This window comes from Zeus faber (assembly GCF_960531495.2).
Source record: "Zeus faber genome assembly, chromosome: 21".
In the NCBI taxonomy this organism is placed as follows: domain Eukaryota; kingdom Metazoa; phylum Chordata; class Actinopteri; order Zeiformes; family Zeidae; genus Zeus; species Zeus faber.
Window position 1 is genome coordinate 2,171,217 of NC_137208.1, and position 17,500 is coordinate 2,188,716.

A 17,500-nucleotide genomic window follows, 5' to 3' on the forward strand; every position below is an offset into this window, starting at 1 on the left:
CAGGAATGTGTCTGGGCCGGTGCACGACGAGCGGCGAGGCGAGCGAGGACCAGCTGGGAGCTGCTGGGACCAGCTGCAGAGGAACAGGACATCTGCTGGGTGCAACATGGAGGGAGGGAGGGAGGGAGAGAGACCGGGTTGGGTCCCCTCTCTAGGTTGTGGTCTCCCCTGGAAGTTGTGGGTTCTGGTCTCCTCTGGGGGTTGTGGTCTCCTCTGGGGGTTGTGGTCTCCCCTGGGGCTTGTGGTCTCCCCTGGGGGTTGTGGTCTCCCCTGGGGGTTGTGGTCTCCCCTGGGGGTTGTGCTCTCCCCTGGGGGTTGTGGTCTCCTCTAGGGCTTGTGGTCTCCCCTGGGGGTTATGGTCTCCCTTGGGGGTTGTGGTCTCCCCTGGGAGTTGTGGTCTCCCCTGGGGGTTGTGGTCTCCTCTGGGGGTTGTGGTCTCCCCTGGGGGTTATGGTCTCCCTTGGGGGTTATGGTCTCCCTTGGGGGTTGTGGTCTCCTCTGGGGGTTGTGGTCTCCCCTGGGAGTTGTGGTCTCCCCTGGGGGTTGTGGTCTCCCCTGGGGGTTGTGGTCTCCCCTGGGGGTTGTGGTCTCCCTATGGGGTTGTGGTCTCCCCTGGGGGTTGTGGTCTCCCCTGGGGGTTGTGGTCTCCTCTGGGGGTTGTGGTCTCCCCTGGGGATTTTCTACCGTCTCTATTCTTTGCTGTCTTTGCTGCAGCATAGTATCGGTTCAGCCGCTGATTGGGACAAACTACAGGTATGAATGCGACCTCATACTGCTCTTGAGGAAGCCATGCTTTCTCTTCCCCGATATGAGCACTCAAGAAGCCATTTCTGGATTTTTCCTTGTTGTCTTCATCCCAAATTTCCCCCATGTGTCCTGCTGCGGGACTGAAACCTCCTGCAAGCCGACTCTGACCTTCTTTAGCCTGTTTCACACTCCTCAGCTTAATATCAGCGAAGCAGGATATGGACAAACGTTCAACTTATCTTTTCCTGATTTAGCTCCTCACTGTCAGTCTGCTAGATGCTTCTTCAATACCGACCTGGACGCTGACACAGCTCTTTGGGAAGAACCTGATGGCCATGATAGACTTTTTGTGGCCGTTATCTCTTGACTCACTGTGATTAGTTAGATCAGTGATCAATTAGGGCAGAATGATCGACCATCATGGCAGCTACATTTGACCTGTCACCAGTACATTAAGTGCAAGATGACACATTCCTCAACAGTCAACATGTTTGTTTGTGATTGTTGTGGTTTTCATTCTAGGAACCAGAGAAGATTTGTCCTCTACTGCCTCCTGCCACCAGGAGAAGGTGGCATTACAGGTGAATTACCTCCGTTGTACAACCGGATGGTGTGTTGGCAGTGCAGTGTGTGGTTCACGTACTTGCATGAGGTTTGTATCAGCCCTGACTGAACATTTATTATTATCATGTGATGTGATTGGTTTACTCTTTCCAGACTTCTGATTGGTGGAGAAATAGCTGTCTAACGGTGCCTGGTGGTTAGAGTATAATGCTGCAGCGTCATGTTTGGCTGCATTACACTACTTGGTGGATAAAGGAGCTCGCTGGTGGGAGAAGCTGTGTTATTTTGTGGGTTGGGGTTAGGGTGTCACCTTACCCATGTGACCTCTCTTCCTTCCTCTTCCTCTGGTCATCAAACCAGACCTCTTCTTCTTCTCATGTATCATCCTCAGATGTCCAGCTCTGTGTCTTGCAGCCATGCCCTCATCTCTGGTCCCACCATCTCTGACGGTGGTTTGTACAGAGGACAGGTGGTAGTTATGTGTTCCGCAGATTGCTCTGGCTCGCCACATTCACATGCTGCGCTGTCTGGGAAACCCCATTTCTTCAAAGATGACTTGAAGCAGCCAACTCCGGTTCGCAGGCGGTTCAGCAGGGTCCATTCCCGACATGGTAGATGTTCTCCTTCAACACCATCTCCTGGGTCCTGAATGCATACGTGCTTACGTGATGGCCCAGCCGACTCCCACTCCTGCTTCCAGGATGCCACCAGCCATGCACTAGTCGACAAGTCCTCCGGAATGGAATGGAGCATCTGTTGTGCTGCCTTGTTGTAGGGGTGGCGGGACTTGAGTCTGTGTGGAGGCACTGATTTAACCGTTGTGCCATCAGGATATGCCAGCTATATTCTGGGCTTTCCTGGCAAGGTTGATGGTAGCAGCCTCTCATCGAAGTCCGGCCGGGGCAATTCCTGAAAGGACTGACAGGTAGGACACAGGGGCGGGCTTCAGGCAGCCTGATATTGTCCGGAGACAGAGGAACCCCGTTTCTCAGTCTTCTGAGCCTACTTCTCTGGTCATTGCTGGTCTGTAGGATGAAGCTGCAGTTCGACAGCATCTCCATGATGAAGTTCACCATATTCCTATCTGGGATTGTCCTCAGTAGCTTCAGATGGAGTCTGCGTTGCCAGACAGGGTCATATGCGGCTGTCAGGTCCAGTAGCACCAGCCCAGCTTTCTCATTAGCCTAAAAGCTGTCTTCCATGTCTTGCGTGAGCAGTGTTACCACCCTCTCAAGAATAGATGGGACACAGAGCAGCGAGATGGGTCTGTAGGACTTGGGGTCTTCTGAGGGTTTGTTTGGCTTCAGCAGGGCTATGACTGAAGCATGACGCCAGGTCTTTGGGAGCTTGGATCTCCGGAAGCAGGATGAGAGGAAGGCGCAGAGCCAAGCAGATGTTGTCACACTCTGGTGGATCACAAATTCTGGGTGGATGTTATCACGGCCTGGGGCCTTGCCTTGCTTTAGTTTGCTGATGGCCGCACTGAGTTCCACTGTGGTAAAGTCTCCTGATAGGTTGGCATTGGCACTGGCCGCCCTGGAGAGGGTAAAAACCTCGCGCGATATCAGGAGGGTGAAATTCTTGTCTGCTCCAGTGAAACAGCCATTCTTGAGAAGCAGGGACGCGATGGCATCTGCTGTCACCGGGCATTTGGGGGGTGATGCTTTTCTGCTAGTCAGCTGGTTGATGGCCAGCCATGCCTTGAGGCTGGAGTGGGTGAAGTCGATTGACTCAACAACTTCAGTCTATCTGGCCTTACGGGTGGCATCCAGCTTTTGGAGTAGTGCCGTTGCAGTCGCAACCACATCTTCCCTTGAGCTAGCCTGCTGGTGGTCTCGCAGGAGCTGGCTGCATTCTTCATCCCAGCCTGGGATATACTGTAGCTCTCATTGTAGCCTCGTGGGATGGATTTCTTTGCTGCCCCTTGGAGGACTTTGCAGTAGGCAGCATACGCAGGGTCCACATCGGCAGAATCTGGGTCCCGGAGACAGGCTGATCTTCTTTCTGTCTCAGCTGTGTATGACGGCCAGTTGGCCTTCCTGAAGTTCCATCTCCTGATGAGCTTTACTGGTACTGGCTGCACCAGGGAGGGAGCCTGGATGATGGACGGTCGGTGGTGAGATCGGGGGAACCTGTCAAGGATGTGTCTCTCCGGTGTAGGGTCAGCGCTGCAGCACAAGGCGAAGGTCAAACCAGACGATCAACAGTCAAAACGCCAATCTGTAGGAGTGTGTTGATCTAATTAATGCGCCAATGCTCCCATCACTTCATCTTCTCATCTGTTCTTTTGTCAGTGTTCTGCTATCTGGACACAGTAACGGGTGTGGATAAGAACCATTGTTCAGCATTGTGTCGTCGTAGCGAGTCAGGAAGTTGGCTTGTTTGAGCCACAGGATCCATGTCCAACTCCAGAGAAACTTCCCCATCGGGTTCCAGTCGGGTCCTGGGGGATCCGGATCTGGTACCTCTGACGGGAGGTCTGCAGTGGCTGAACTCTTGGCCTGTTTGCTTTAAGTTCGATTTTAGTTTAAGCTTTAAGGTTGAAAATTCCACGTCCAGACAAATTGACCTTCCTGCTATCTCTTTCAAGGTTTCTCCAAACAGCAAATGGGGGCGTTGTTAGTTATTAGCCATGGCAACCAGTAGTAACTAGAGCACATTCTCACTGATGCTTCGAGCTTTAAGACTGAAGCTGAGGGATTGGAAGAGGCCAAATGCTGTTAAAAAAAACCAAACATGAAATAGCTCAAAAATGCAAAAGTCTGAGGTGGTCGGAATTAAATGACGGTCTTTGCAGGAATTTCTTCAGAAGCTTTGGAACAAAATAGTGCAAAATTCAGGTTGTATTATACGGTTTTAATGATAGTTCCCTGGCGACAGAGGCTCTCATTACATGTTTCAAAAAAATAAAGAAAACAAATGACTTCCAAAAGAACACAAACCAAGAACCCGACAGCAGCAGACCTGGCAGATTATCCTTCTTGCTTTGGCTTTGGTTTGTGAGCACGGATGCTTTATGGAGGGGAAGAATCATTTTCCCAAACACTGCGTCCTGTTCTCCTGCCTAATCCTTCAGCTCAGCCTAAAGCCGCCCGCTGGCAGCCAGGGACCATCATTAGCGCCACGCGGCTAATTGGGATGATCCTGCATAAAGAGGCGGCCGGCGGCGGCACATCACTTGTTGCGGGTGAAGGGTCGGGGCTTTGCGTGTCACGCTCACAGTCGCACGCTTGCGAACCATTGGCGGCTGTTCAGTTGTTTAGCCAGAATGTTGCGGGTTCGAATCCGGCTGGGTTCAAACTCCACGGGGGCCTCTCTGTGTAGAGTCTGCATGTTCTCCCCATGTCACCATGTCTCTGGTTTCCACCCCGACGCCACCCCAAAAGCCATGCACGTGATGGTTAGACCCTCCTGCTGAGGCCATTGAGCAAGGCATTTGGGAATTTGGCAATGCATGATGATTAGAAAAAAAATGTACATGGAGGAGCGTATGTTTACCGACCCAGTAAAACCCAGAATGTACTGCACTGACCCAACCCTAACCCTATGCTGATTTGTCACATTCACCGTGGCGGATCCCGCTACCAACGATAGTGTCTCAGAGTTGTGTCTCACAATGAGTGGCACGGCGCTCAGTGGTTAGCACTGTTGCCTCACGACAAGAAGGTTCTGTGTTTGAAGCCGACAGGGGCCTTTCTTTATGGAGTCTAGGTTCTCTTTCTGCGGGTTCCTTCCCCGCACCCCTGAAGACATTCACGCTAGGGTTAGGAAACTCCTGCCGATTCCCCTCAGCAAGGCATCCGCCAAGATCGGTCATGCAGTTGGTACCTGGGGGTCCACTGCTCTTAGATGTATAAGATACTAGGATGGGTCAAATGTAGAGAACCCCAGCAGAATTAATAAAGCATACAAAACACAAAGCACCGATAGTATAATTAGATGCGTACTATGATTAGATTAGATTCAACTAATTGTCATTGCACAGAGTACAAGTACTGTTGCAACAAAATGCATTTCTCTACATTTTACATCCTAGTAACTGACGTATCTAAGAGCAGTGGGCTGCCATAGAATGAGATAGAAAGCTCAGATAGAACCACAAGGCTCCTAAATGAATCAGAAATTAGTTGAAGTTGAAATCAGTGCCAGTGCCTTGGTGTCAGATCATCTCTGTCCACTGTTCGACGGTGATTCTCAAGCTTTTTCCACGTCAAGGTTGCTGACCTTTATAATAATAATTTAGGACCTGCGTCCAGCCGTGTCACCGTCTTCCCCCCAAAAACCCCCTGCGATGATCACATAATAGACAGAATGAATTTCTCCTGGGTGGAGGCAGCCTTTACCCCAAATCACTCTTTCTAACCATGTATTGTTGTTCCTTGTGAATTTTCAGCAATATTATCAAAGAAAAGTACAAAAGAAGTCAAATCTAAAATCAAATAGGTAGCTAGTAGGTACATACGTAGGAAGGTAGGTAGTAGGTAGATATATATATTGTAGTTTGGTAGATAGATACTGTAGGTAGATGGTTAGTAGATTGATAGATATGTAGTAGGTAGATATGTAGATAGGTAGTACTGTAGGTGCTTGGTAGGAAGTAGGTTGTAGGTAGGTGGGTAGTAGATAGATAGTAGGTAGGTAGTAGTTAGGTGCTAGGTAGAAAGGTAGTAGTTAGGTACTAGGTAGAAAGGTAGTGGTTAGGTAGAAGGTAGATTGGTAGTAGTTAGTTAGGTAGTAGGTAGATAGTAGATAGTATGTGGGTCCTAGTTAGTTAGGTAGTAGATGGTAGGGAGGTAGTTAGTAAGTAGGTAGGTTGTAGGTATATAGTTGAAAGGTAGTGGCTAGGTAGTAGGTAGGTAGTCGTCACAGTAGGTAGTAGGTAGGTAGTGGTTAGGTAGTGGGTAGTTAGTAGGTAGGTAGTTGTTAGGTACTAGGTAGGTAGTAGTTAGGCAGTAGTCACAGTAGGTAGAAGTTAGGTAGCAGTTAGGTAGTACATGGGTAGTGGGAATGCAGTAGAGGTTAGACTTGCAGCATGATGCATCGATACTTTTTTCAGATGTTGACCTTTCATTTAAAAACTATAACAATAAAACTATAACAACAGGTTTTCGTACAAATTAAACGTAGGCTCCGCCCCCTCTCATTTAACCCCTGGCTGCTTGTCGTCCCGGTGCGTCCTGCAGGAGGCGTGCTGTGCCTACGTCCTGATGGTCACCGCTGTTTACTGGGTGTCTGAGGCCGTTCCCCTCGGAGCCGCCGCCCTTGTACCCGCATTCCTGTACCCGCTGTTTGGAGTGCTCAAGTCCAGTGAGGTGAGACCACTCGTCTGTCTGTGTGATCGTCTGTCTGACTGAGTCTGTCTGTCTTTCTCTCAGAGAGTTTCACATTTATTTTAACACTTATTTTCACACTTGTTGAAATTCTCCTTTGAACTGTGGACAATATCCGGAGAATCAGATCCGGACATTGTCCGTAGTTTCCCTTTCACACATGCAGCACACAACAGGAAATTGTCTGTGTCAGATGCGCACTCTCGTCTGGTCGTACTCCATTTGGTTTAGGTGAGGGGTGGATCCTGGTAAAGCCTGCAGGAGGCTGGACACGACTCAAAAAGTATGAAGAAATGCAGAAATTGCAATGTATTGTTACAGCCCATCGAAGGTGGCGGACGCGGCTACATCTCATCCATCATGATGACTGTTTTTGTGTTCATATAAATACTACATGTATTTGGATGTATCTACAATATCATCCGCAAAATATCTTATTTTATTCAATTTAATAACTTAATTATGTTTTAGGAATCAGCTAGTTCACTTATTTTAGTTAGTTTGTTAATTAGTTAGCTATTGTGCCAGTTAGTACTTATTGTGCATTAACTCCGGATGCGTTGCAATGTCATTTCACGACATATATGTATACTCGCATGTAAATGTATGTGACAGATAAATATCTTGAATCTTGAAATATCAACGAAAGAGAGGAAGCAATTAGTTGCAGGTCACACGGTAGTTGCGCCAGTCACGTGATAGAAAAGTCATCAACATGCCCACTTGCTCGCTGTGAATTCCGACATACAGCTCCTCTGGGTAATGTCTTGATAAGTTCAGGGTTGCAGTGCATGAATGAAAGCAGCTCTTCACTCTTAGTTTCACACTTAGTTTACCACTTAGTTTCACACTTTATTTACCAATGAGTTTCACACTTAGTTTCACACTTAGTTTACCACTTAGTTTGCCACTAAGTTTCACACATGGCTTCACACTTAGTTTCATACTTGGTTTCACACTTAGTTTCACGCTTAGTGTAACACTTAGTTTAACACGTAGGTTTTCCCTTAGTTTCACACTTAGTTAACCACTTAGTTAACCATTTAGTTTAGCACTTAGTTTACAACTTTGCTTCACCCTTAGTTTCACACTTAGTTAACCATTTAGTTTAGCACTTAGTTTACAACTTTGCTTCACCCTTAGTTTCACACTTAGTTAACCATTTAGTTTAGCACTTATTTTAGGACTTTGCTTCACACTTAGTTTCACAATGAGTTTACCACTTAGTTTCACACTTGGTTTCACACTTAGTGTAACACTTAGGTTTTCCCTTAGTTTCACACATAATTTACCACTTACTTTACCACTTAGTTTAACACTTAGTTTGACACTTATTTTCACACTTAGTTTCACAATTAGTGTACCACTTTGTTTACCAGTTAGTTCACACTTAGTTTCCTCCTGGAGGAACATGGGCTGCGTGTGAAGCTTGTGGCGTGTGATTAAGTCTGGCTGGGGACTAAACCCCTGCAAGGCGGAGGTCAGGAAACAGCAGTAGATTCAAAAACAAAAAAGGTTTGAATGAATACGTGTCAGTGGGCTCCTGTTGGGTCACATGGTGCGATTACTGTATGGAGTACAGAATTGTGTGTGTGTGTGTGTGTGTGTGTGTGTGTGTGTGTGTGTGTGTGTGTGTGAATATATATACATGTGTGTTTCTTTATATAATTAGAACCCCACCTCCCCTCTGAGCCCAGTGGCAGCGAGCCAGATCCTAAAGGCATTGGGTTCGTCTGTTTGATGGAAAGCAGCGAGGAACATTTCACCCCGGAATGAATGGAGCCTGTTAGCAGCACGCTAACAGCACGCTAACCTGTTCAGACACAGAGGCTCAGAGCGAGTCAAGTGTAAACACATTGTCAAGTTTTCAGTGGTATCTCCCGGCCGATACCATTGGTGAAACACGAGGGGGATGCCTGCTGAGAGACATCTGGAGTCATTTACCGCAGATTTTCCGCGGTTTCGGACATACAAAATGTTAATTTGGCGTATTAAGTAGTATGCTACATTGCAGCGCAGGTGGTGACCAGGCCCCCAAATATCTCCCTCTTTAAGCCTTAATATCTTCTCCATGCAACATTCATTTTCAAAATCACAACCCAGACATCCATTTGAAGAAGAAAACATATTTAATTTGTATCATTGCCGGTTTTCGACCACCGACAGCTAAGGGTTTGACAACCGTGTTCAACCTTTTTGTCATCGCCGATCTAGTGGACGTTCTGTCTGTGCAACGCCCCTTTCCCAGCTCGGAATAAAGTGACATATCTGCAGAACTTTCAAGCCACAGAATGGAACGGTACAAGACTATTCTTTGATGGAAGCAGTTATTTATTGGTGTGTGGTGTTACAGCAGGTCCAGCAGGTCATCAGTTGTGGGGGATTACTCTACAAATCGATTGTTTTCTTTCCAACATCAAGTTGGCTTTACACTGAATCTGAAAACGCAACTGACAGTGGGATGCTGCCTCCTAGCGGCCGCCGGAGGAACTGTGTTTAAGGTATAAGGTAGGGATATTTTTTGTGAATGTTCTTCCGTGTCAACAGACCACAACTAGCTACGCTGCTTTAGCAAATTCACTGTGGTTGCCTTTCACTTCTTATGGGTGGCGGACCCCGACCAACAATGTCAAACAGCATATAGAGGAAGACATGCATAATGCAAATACATTGACCTTTGACATCATGACCTCCCAACCAGGCGCAAATAGATCCAAAAGTACTCTGAAATAGCAAGTGAGGTAAAGTGAGATATAATCTAAATTTTGATGACTTCTCCAACAGGAACCTCCAGCGGAAAGTGTTAGCTCGCACTGTTAGCATCACTCCTCCGTCGGGCTCCTTCTCCTCCCTCTCGTTCTCTCTGTTCTCCACCCTGAACCCTAACCCAGCGTGGCGTCCTCACAGCGTTACATAAAAGGTGGAGCCTCATGTGACCGCACATTGACAAACAGTTTTAAATCTCCCTGTTCGCGGCGCTAAGCTGCTTGTGAGGCAAAAAAAAAAGATTTATGCAACTTTTACCCTTGTGTGGCGGCGATTAAATACTTCTTCCTGCAGCACCTCCATCTCTCTCTCTCTCAAAAATGATTTGTTATCATTGTTTGAGGGACTTGAACAGTTGACCCCTCATGAGGAAGGTGATCGGGACGAGGAGGAGACGGATCGTTTGTCCCGGTGACGGAAAGGCCCAAACAAGTCACTCTGTAAAAAGAATCGTTCGGTTCGTCCGACTCTTCCGTTCGTTGGATTCTGTCGGATCGGCTCCGGGTGGCGGATGGAGTTCTCACGGGAGTCGTTCAATTCTGTCAAAATTATGAATATAGGAAGAACGACTATTTTCCCGGAGTGACTCCAGACTCCTGAGTCACCTAAAAGATGAGGTCGTTAGGAATGAGTCGTTCACCAATCATGCATCACAAATTTGTTCAGATTGCAGATTGACATCATAGACACAAAATGAACAAACTACGATCAAACTACGATCAAACTACGATCAAACCACGATCAAACTACGATCAAACTACGATCAAACTACGATCAAACCACGATCAAACTACGATCAAACCACGATCAAACTACGATCAAACCACGATCAAACTACGATCAAACCACGATCAAACTACGATCAAACTGCCCAAATCCATTTTGAGTAGTGAGGACATTTTGTCCAACATTGTGTGTGTGTGTGTGTGTGTGCAGGTGGCAGCAGAATACTGTAAGGACACCACCCTACTGCTGATGGGGGTGATCTGTCTCGCTGCCTCCATAGAGAAGTGGAACCTGCACAAACGCATCGCGCTGCGCATGGTTATGATCGCTGGAGCCAAACCTGGGATGTAAGCACCACCCTGTCACTCCATCTATCACTCCATCGCCCCATCCCTCCATCACCCTGTCACTCCATCTATCACTCCATCGCCCCATCCCTCCATCACCCTGTCACTCCATCTATCACTCCATCTATCACTCCTTCACCCCATCACCGTGTCACCCCATTTATCACTCCATCTATCACTCCATCTATCACTCCTTCACCCCTACACTCTGTCACTCCATTTATCACTCCACCTATCACTCAATCTATCACTCCATCACCCCATCACTCCATCACCCCACCACCCTGTCACTTTATCTATCCGTCACCTATCACTCCATCTATCACGCCATCACCCTATCACCCTGTCACTACATCTATCACTCCATCACCCCATCACTCCATCAACCCACCACCCTGTCAATCCATCCATCACTCCATAACCCCATCACTCTGTCACTCCACCTATCACTCCACCTATCACTCCATCCATCGCTCCATCTATCACTCCATCACTCCATCACCCTGTCACTCCATCACTGTATCACTCTATCGCTATCACTATCACTCCATCACTACATCTATCAATCTGCCGCTCCATTACTCCATCTATCACTCCATCTATCACTCCATCTATCACTCTGTCACTCCATCACTCCACCTATCACTCCACCTATCACTCCATCCATCGCTCCATCTATCACTCCATCACTCCATCACCCTGTCACTCCATCACTGTATCACTCTATTGCTATCACTATCACTCCATCACTACATCTATCACTCTGCCGCTCCATTACTCCATCTATCACTCCATCTATCACTCCATCTATCACTCTGTCACTCCATCACTCCATCTATCACTCCATCTATCACTCCATCTATCACTCTGTCACTCCATCACTCCATCTATCACTCCATCTATCACTCCATCTATCACTCTGTCACTCCATCACTCCATCTATCACTCCATCTATCACTCCATCTATCACTCCATCTATCACTCTGTTACTCTATCACTCCATCTATCACTCTGTTACTCCATCACTACATCTATCACTCCATCTATCACTCCATCTATCACTCCATCTATCACTCTGTCACTCCATCACTACATCTATCACTCCATCTATCACTCCATCTATCACTCCATCTATCACTCTGTCACTCCATCACTACATCTATCATTCCATCCATCACTTTATCCATCACTCTATCACTCTGTCACTCCATCCATCTGCCTACATCAGACACACATCTTCAGTCTCCCCCTCCCTCCCTCCCTCCCTCTCTCTGTCTGTCTCTCTAATCTTCTCCCTCAACTCTCCTCCCTCCCTCCCTCCCTCCCTCTCTCCCCCGTCTCCCTCCCTCCCTCCCTCCCTCCCTCTCTCTGTCTGTCTCTCTAATCTTCTCCCTCAACTCTCCTGCCTCCCTCCCTCTCTCCCCCGTCTCCCTCCCTCCCTCCCACCAGGTTGGTGTTGGGCTTCATGTGCTGTACAGTCTTCCTCTCCATGTGGTTGAGTAACACCTCCACCACGGCCATGGTGATGCCCATCGCTGAGGCCGTGCTGCAGCAGCTCATCTGCACCGGCCTGGCCGACGCCCAGGACGACGACAGCGGTACGGCTGCCCGTCCGGCTGCCTGACGGAAAATAACATCTGGGATATTATGCCTGAAAAAAGTCATGTACTAGTACAAGAATCATTTCAGAAACGTAAACATAAATAATAGAGAGAGAGAAAGAGAGAGTTACTGACTTGCTTATTTGCTTGTTTACTTGCTCACTCACTTACTTACTTGGTTAGTTAACAACCAAGTAAGTTAACACTTACTCACTCACTTGCTTACTTACTTACTTACTTGTTTACTTGCTTGATTACTTACTTATTTACTTACGTGCTTATACTTGCTTAATTACTTGCCTCCAGTACTTGCTTATGCATTTCCTGACTTGCTTACTCACTTGTCACTTTCTCACTTACTTGTTTACTTACATGCTTAATTGCTTGATTAATTACTTGCTTTTGCATTTTGTTACTTACTCACTTACTTGCTTTCTCACTTATTTGCTTCCTTACTTGCTTCTCACGTACTCACTCACTTACTTGCTTACTTACTGCACTTGCTTACTTGCTTGCTCAGTTACCTACTTGTTTCTTTCTTTCTTCCTTACTTGCTTGATAACTTGTTTGGTTGCTTAGTTGCTTTCTCACTTACTTGCTTACTTACATGCCTACTTGCTTGCTTACTTGCTTATTTGTTTGCTTACTTGCTCGCTTGCTAACTTACTTACCTCCTTACAAGCTTACTTACTTTCTTACTTGTTTGCTTACTTCCTCACTTACTTGCCTACTTGCTTGCTTACTTGTTTACTTGCTTCCTTACTTGCTTGCTCCTTACTTACTTACTTGTTTTCTTATTTCCTAACTTACTTGCCTAACTGCTTGCTTACTTGTTTACTTGCTTCCTTACTTGCTTGCTCCCTACTTACTTACTTGTTTGCTTATTTCCTAACTTACTTGCCTAACTGCTTGCTTACTTGTTTACCTGCTTCCTTACTTGCTTGCTCACTTACTTACTTACTTGTTTGCTTATTTCCTAACTTATTTGCCTACCTGCTTGCTTGCTTACTTGTTTACTTGCTTCCTTACTTGCTAGCTCACTTACTTACTTACTTGTTTGCTTACGTACTTACTTCTGCGCTTACATATTTACTTTAATACTTGTTTGCTTATGTGCTTGCTTACTTGTTTACTTGCTTCCTTACTTGCTTACTCATTTACTAACTTACTTGATACTTACTTGCTTGCTCACTTGCTTACCTACTTACTTCTGCGCTTACTTGCTTGCTTACTTGCTTGTTTACTTGCTTACTTACTTCTGCGCTTACGTGCTTGCTTACTTACTTGTTTTCTTGTTTGCTTACTTGCTTACTAACTTGTTTTCTTGTTTGCTTACTTGCTTACTTACTTGTTTTCTTGTTTGCTTACTTGCTTACTTACTTGTTTTCTTGTTTGCTTACTTGCTTACTAACTTGTTTTCTTGTTTGCTTACTTGCTTACTAACTTGTTTTCTTGTTTGCTTACTTGCTTACTTACTTGTTTTCTTGTTTGCTTACTTGCTTACTTACTTGTTTTCTTGCTTGCTTACTTGCTTACTAACTTGTTTTCTTGTTTGCTTACTAACTTGTTTTCTTGTTTGCTTACTTGCTTACTAACTTGTTTTCTTGTTTGCTTACTTGCTTACTAACTTGTTTTCTTGTTTGCTTACTTGCTTACTAACTTGTTTTCTTGTTTGCTTACTTGCTTACTAACTTGTTTTCTTGTTTGCTTACTTGCTTACTAACTTGTTTTCTTGTTTGCTTACTTGCTTACTAACTTGTTTTCTTGTTTGCTTACTTGCTTACCTACTTGTTTTCTTGTTTGCTTACTTGCTTACTTGTTTACTCACTGACTTACTTACTTGCTTTATTTATCCCCTGGAGGAAATTGCTGTGTTACAGCAGCACACATCAAAATGAATAGGCAATAATAATAAAAGCAATAAAAATAGAAACATTTGCCTAAAATTAATAGTTAAAATCTGTATCAACAGTTCACATTCACATATGATATCTGCATATATATTCAAAATGCTATATTCAAAAAATAAGTATGGTTCATTACTTTATCCAGGGTGTAAAGTATGTTATTCTGCAGTATAATGTAAAGTGTGGCAACGGATCAAAACTCTTAAGTTAGAGTTATTGAATCATGTTTTCAGGGATTTATCGACTCTTATGCCACACACTGTACGAGACTAGAAACAAGAAGCTGCATCACTTCCTACTGACATCCTGCTGTTTCCAACTTTACGCTCTAGATGTGCTACAAAAATGAGTTTAAATAACATGTAAAATGTTTCTCCCTTCAGCTGTTTCAGAAAAAGAAGAGAACATCGACCACAACCAGCTCTACACCAGCGCCAGGCAAGAGAGAGAGTTGCTGTTTATGAGAATTATTTACATAAACATTCAGATTATGTTTGATTAGATACATTTACCAGATACTGTACATTTAGATTTAATAGACTATATACATTTAGATTACGTTTGATTATATTTGTTTATAATAGATAAGATACATATACTAAATAGATACATTTTCATGTAATAGATTATATACATTTCTATTATGTTCATTTAAATAGATCAATAATAGATTAGATACTTTTAATAATACATGTATGTACGTATAATAAATGAATAAATGTCTCTGTATCATCAGACACGGCACCACACAGGAGCTCTGTGCGCGGACGGAGGTGAGAATGTTTGATAACATTATCATATTTAATATAATATGTTATGATACAATATTTTATTTAATATATAATATAATTTCTCTTTCTTGTCAGGTTCTGTCTGTGGAGTTAAACGGTTTCATGCTGAAACAAAGTCCCAGTCAGGAGTTTGTTAAACCCACCAACGGACACCTGCAATCGGTCAGACACCTTAAAATACCTGAACACACCTCGATTCAACTAAACACACCTTAACACACGCACACACACACTCTCACTTCACTATCACCGTTATAAATTGAGTGGCATTTGAGGAGTAATTTGTCATGACATAATGGGTTCCTTATTCACGTTCTAATTTGCTTCCTGTCTCTGTGATGTCACTTCCTGTCACTGCGATGTCTCTGTGATTTTACCTCCTGTCTCAGTGGCCCAACAATGACATTATTCTTTCAGTTTGAAATGATATCGCTTTCCGTCTCTCTGACATCACTTTCTGTCAGAGATTTTAATTATTGCCTGTTTGATTTCACTTCCTTTCTCTATGATGTCATTTCCTGTCACTGTGATGTCACTTTCTATCTGCGATTTCACTTCATGTCTTTGTGATTGAACTCCCCTTTCCTCCGAGTTCACGCACTGATGTCACTTCCTGTCTGTGTGAGTCACTTACTGTCTCTGCGATTTTAACTTACTGTCTTTGTGATGTCACTTCCTGTGTCTGTGATGTTACCTCCTGTCTGATTTTGATACATGTCTGTAATAAAGTAATGAATATTTGGTTGCTTTTTGGCATGCTGATGAAACGTTTATTGTGGTGATGTGACTGAAATGCTCTCTCTAGGTCTCCATAGACATCCCTGTGGTGAAGCGGGTGCGGGCGCGGCGCGACTCGCAGTATCCCACCAAGAGAGATCACATGATCTGCAAGTGTCTGTCGCTCAGCATCACCTACGCCGCCACCATCGGAGGCCTCATCACCATCACCGGCACATCCACCAACCTCATCTTCGCCGAGCAGTTCAACACGTACGGACACACACCTACACCCACCTACACCCACCTACACCCACCTACACACACCTACACAAACCTACACAAACCTACACACACCTACGACCACTTACACACACCTACACAAACCTACACACACCTACACACACCTACGACCACTTACACACACCGACACAAACCTACACACACCTACACACACCTACGACCACCTACACACACCTACACCCACCTAAACACACCTACACCCACCTATACACACCTACACCCACCTACGCACACCTACACCCACCTACACCCACCTACACACACCTACACACACCTACACACACCTTAAACACACGCCTTAAACACACACTTTAAACATACCTATACACACCATAACACACCTTTTCACACATCACTACAACACTACACCGTTACACACCTTAACACACCTTAACACACACCTTAACACACACCTTAACACACACCTTAACTCACACCTTAACGCACCTTAACACACCTTAACACACCTTAACACACACCTTAACACACACCTTAACGCACCTTAACACACACCTTAATACACACCTTAACACACACCTGAACACACCTTAACACACCTTAACACACCTTAACACACACCTTAACACACACCTTGACGCACCTTAACACACACCTGAACACACACATGAACACACCTTAACACACACCTTAACACACACCTTAACACACCTTAACACACACCTTAACACACCTTAACACACACCTTAACACACACCTTAACACACACCTGAACACACACCTTAACGCACCTTAACACACACCTTAACACACACCTTAACACACAACTGAACACACACCTGAACACACACCTTAACACACCTTCATTGACTAATAATATGACCAGGGCCTCCTGACTGAACGGAGCTGGGTGGTTAAATAAGGAGTACCTGTACTAGGTTATACAACTTGTTCTAAGGTGCTTCTCAGTGTATTATTGTACTCAGTAAGTAGTGCGTAATAAGCAGCATAATGTCATTATCAGTAAATAAGCCGGTCCTGTCGAGGCTGCACCTCATCACTTTACATGTTTGACCCTGGGATGGATGTTGTGCATCAGGGAGGGAAACAGAAAAATATCAAAGAGCTTAAAAATATAAATACTGGAGGAAACAAAACAAGCCGCCAGCGCAGAGCGAGCCAGGACAAATACACTTGGCCAAAGGTCAGGTGTGTGTGTGTGTGTGTGTGTGTGTGTGTGTGTGTGTGTGCTCTGAGGTGTTTTGCAGCAGAACACTTCAGTGTCCTGGACTCACTGTGCTGAAGACTTTTTGGGTTCTTGTCAACAACAGACACACACAATACACACAGACTACTACACACACACACACTCACGCTACTCACGCACACTACACAAGCTACACACAAACACACACTAAACACACACTAAACACACACTACACACACACACACTGCACATACTTCAAATAAACAAATGAACTAACTAACTCTAAGTAACTCCAACTAATTCTAACTAAGTAACTACTCAATCCATCTGTCAACTGTCAAACAAACTAAGTTGCTCAGTCATTTACTGACTATGTAACTGTGACTATGTCATTAACTGAGTATGACAATGTAACTGTCTGTCTGTCTGTGTGTCTGTCTGTCTGTCTAACACTTCTGAACTAATTACAATTACCTACTAACCAATGAGCTCACTAACCAACTAATCAACTAAACAACTTAACAACTAAACCACTA

At 45.0% G+C, this 17,500-nt stretch overlaps 1 protein-coding gene across 1 annotated transcript in view; it reads left to right on the plus strand.

Moving 5' to 3' along the window:
* slc13a4 (solute carrier family 13 member 4) overlaps positions 1–17,500 on the plus strand; it is a gene marked incomplete at both ends in the record, with an annotated part of 28,352 nt that overhangs the window by 2,560 nt on the left and 8,292 nt on the right. The window contains 7 exons of the mRNA XM_080022307.1: positions 6,495–6,623; positions 10,344–10,480; positions 11,930–12,078; positions 14,372–14,426; positions 14,725–14,761; positions 14,855–14,941; positions 15,585–15,769. Of these exons, the coding sequence (XP_079878433.1) occupies positions 6,495–6,623; positions 10,344–10,480; positions 11,930–12,078; positions 14,372–14,426; positions 14,725–14,761; positions 14,855–14,941; positions 15,585–15,769 (779 nt within the window). The remainder of the gene's footprint in view (positions 1–6,494; positions 6,624–10,343; positions 10,481–11,929; positions 12,079–14,371; positions 14,427–14,724; positions 14,762–14,854; positions 14,942–15,584; positions 15,770–17,500) is intronic.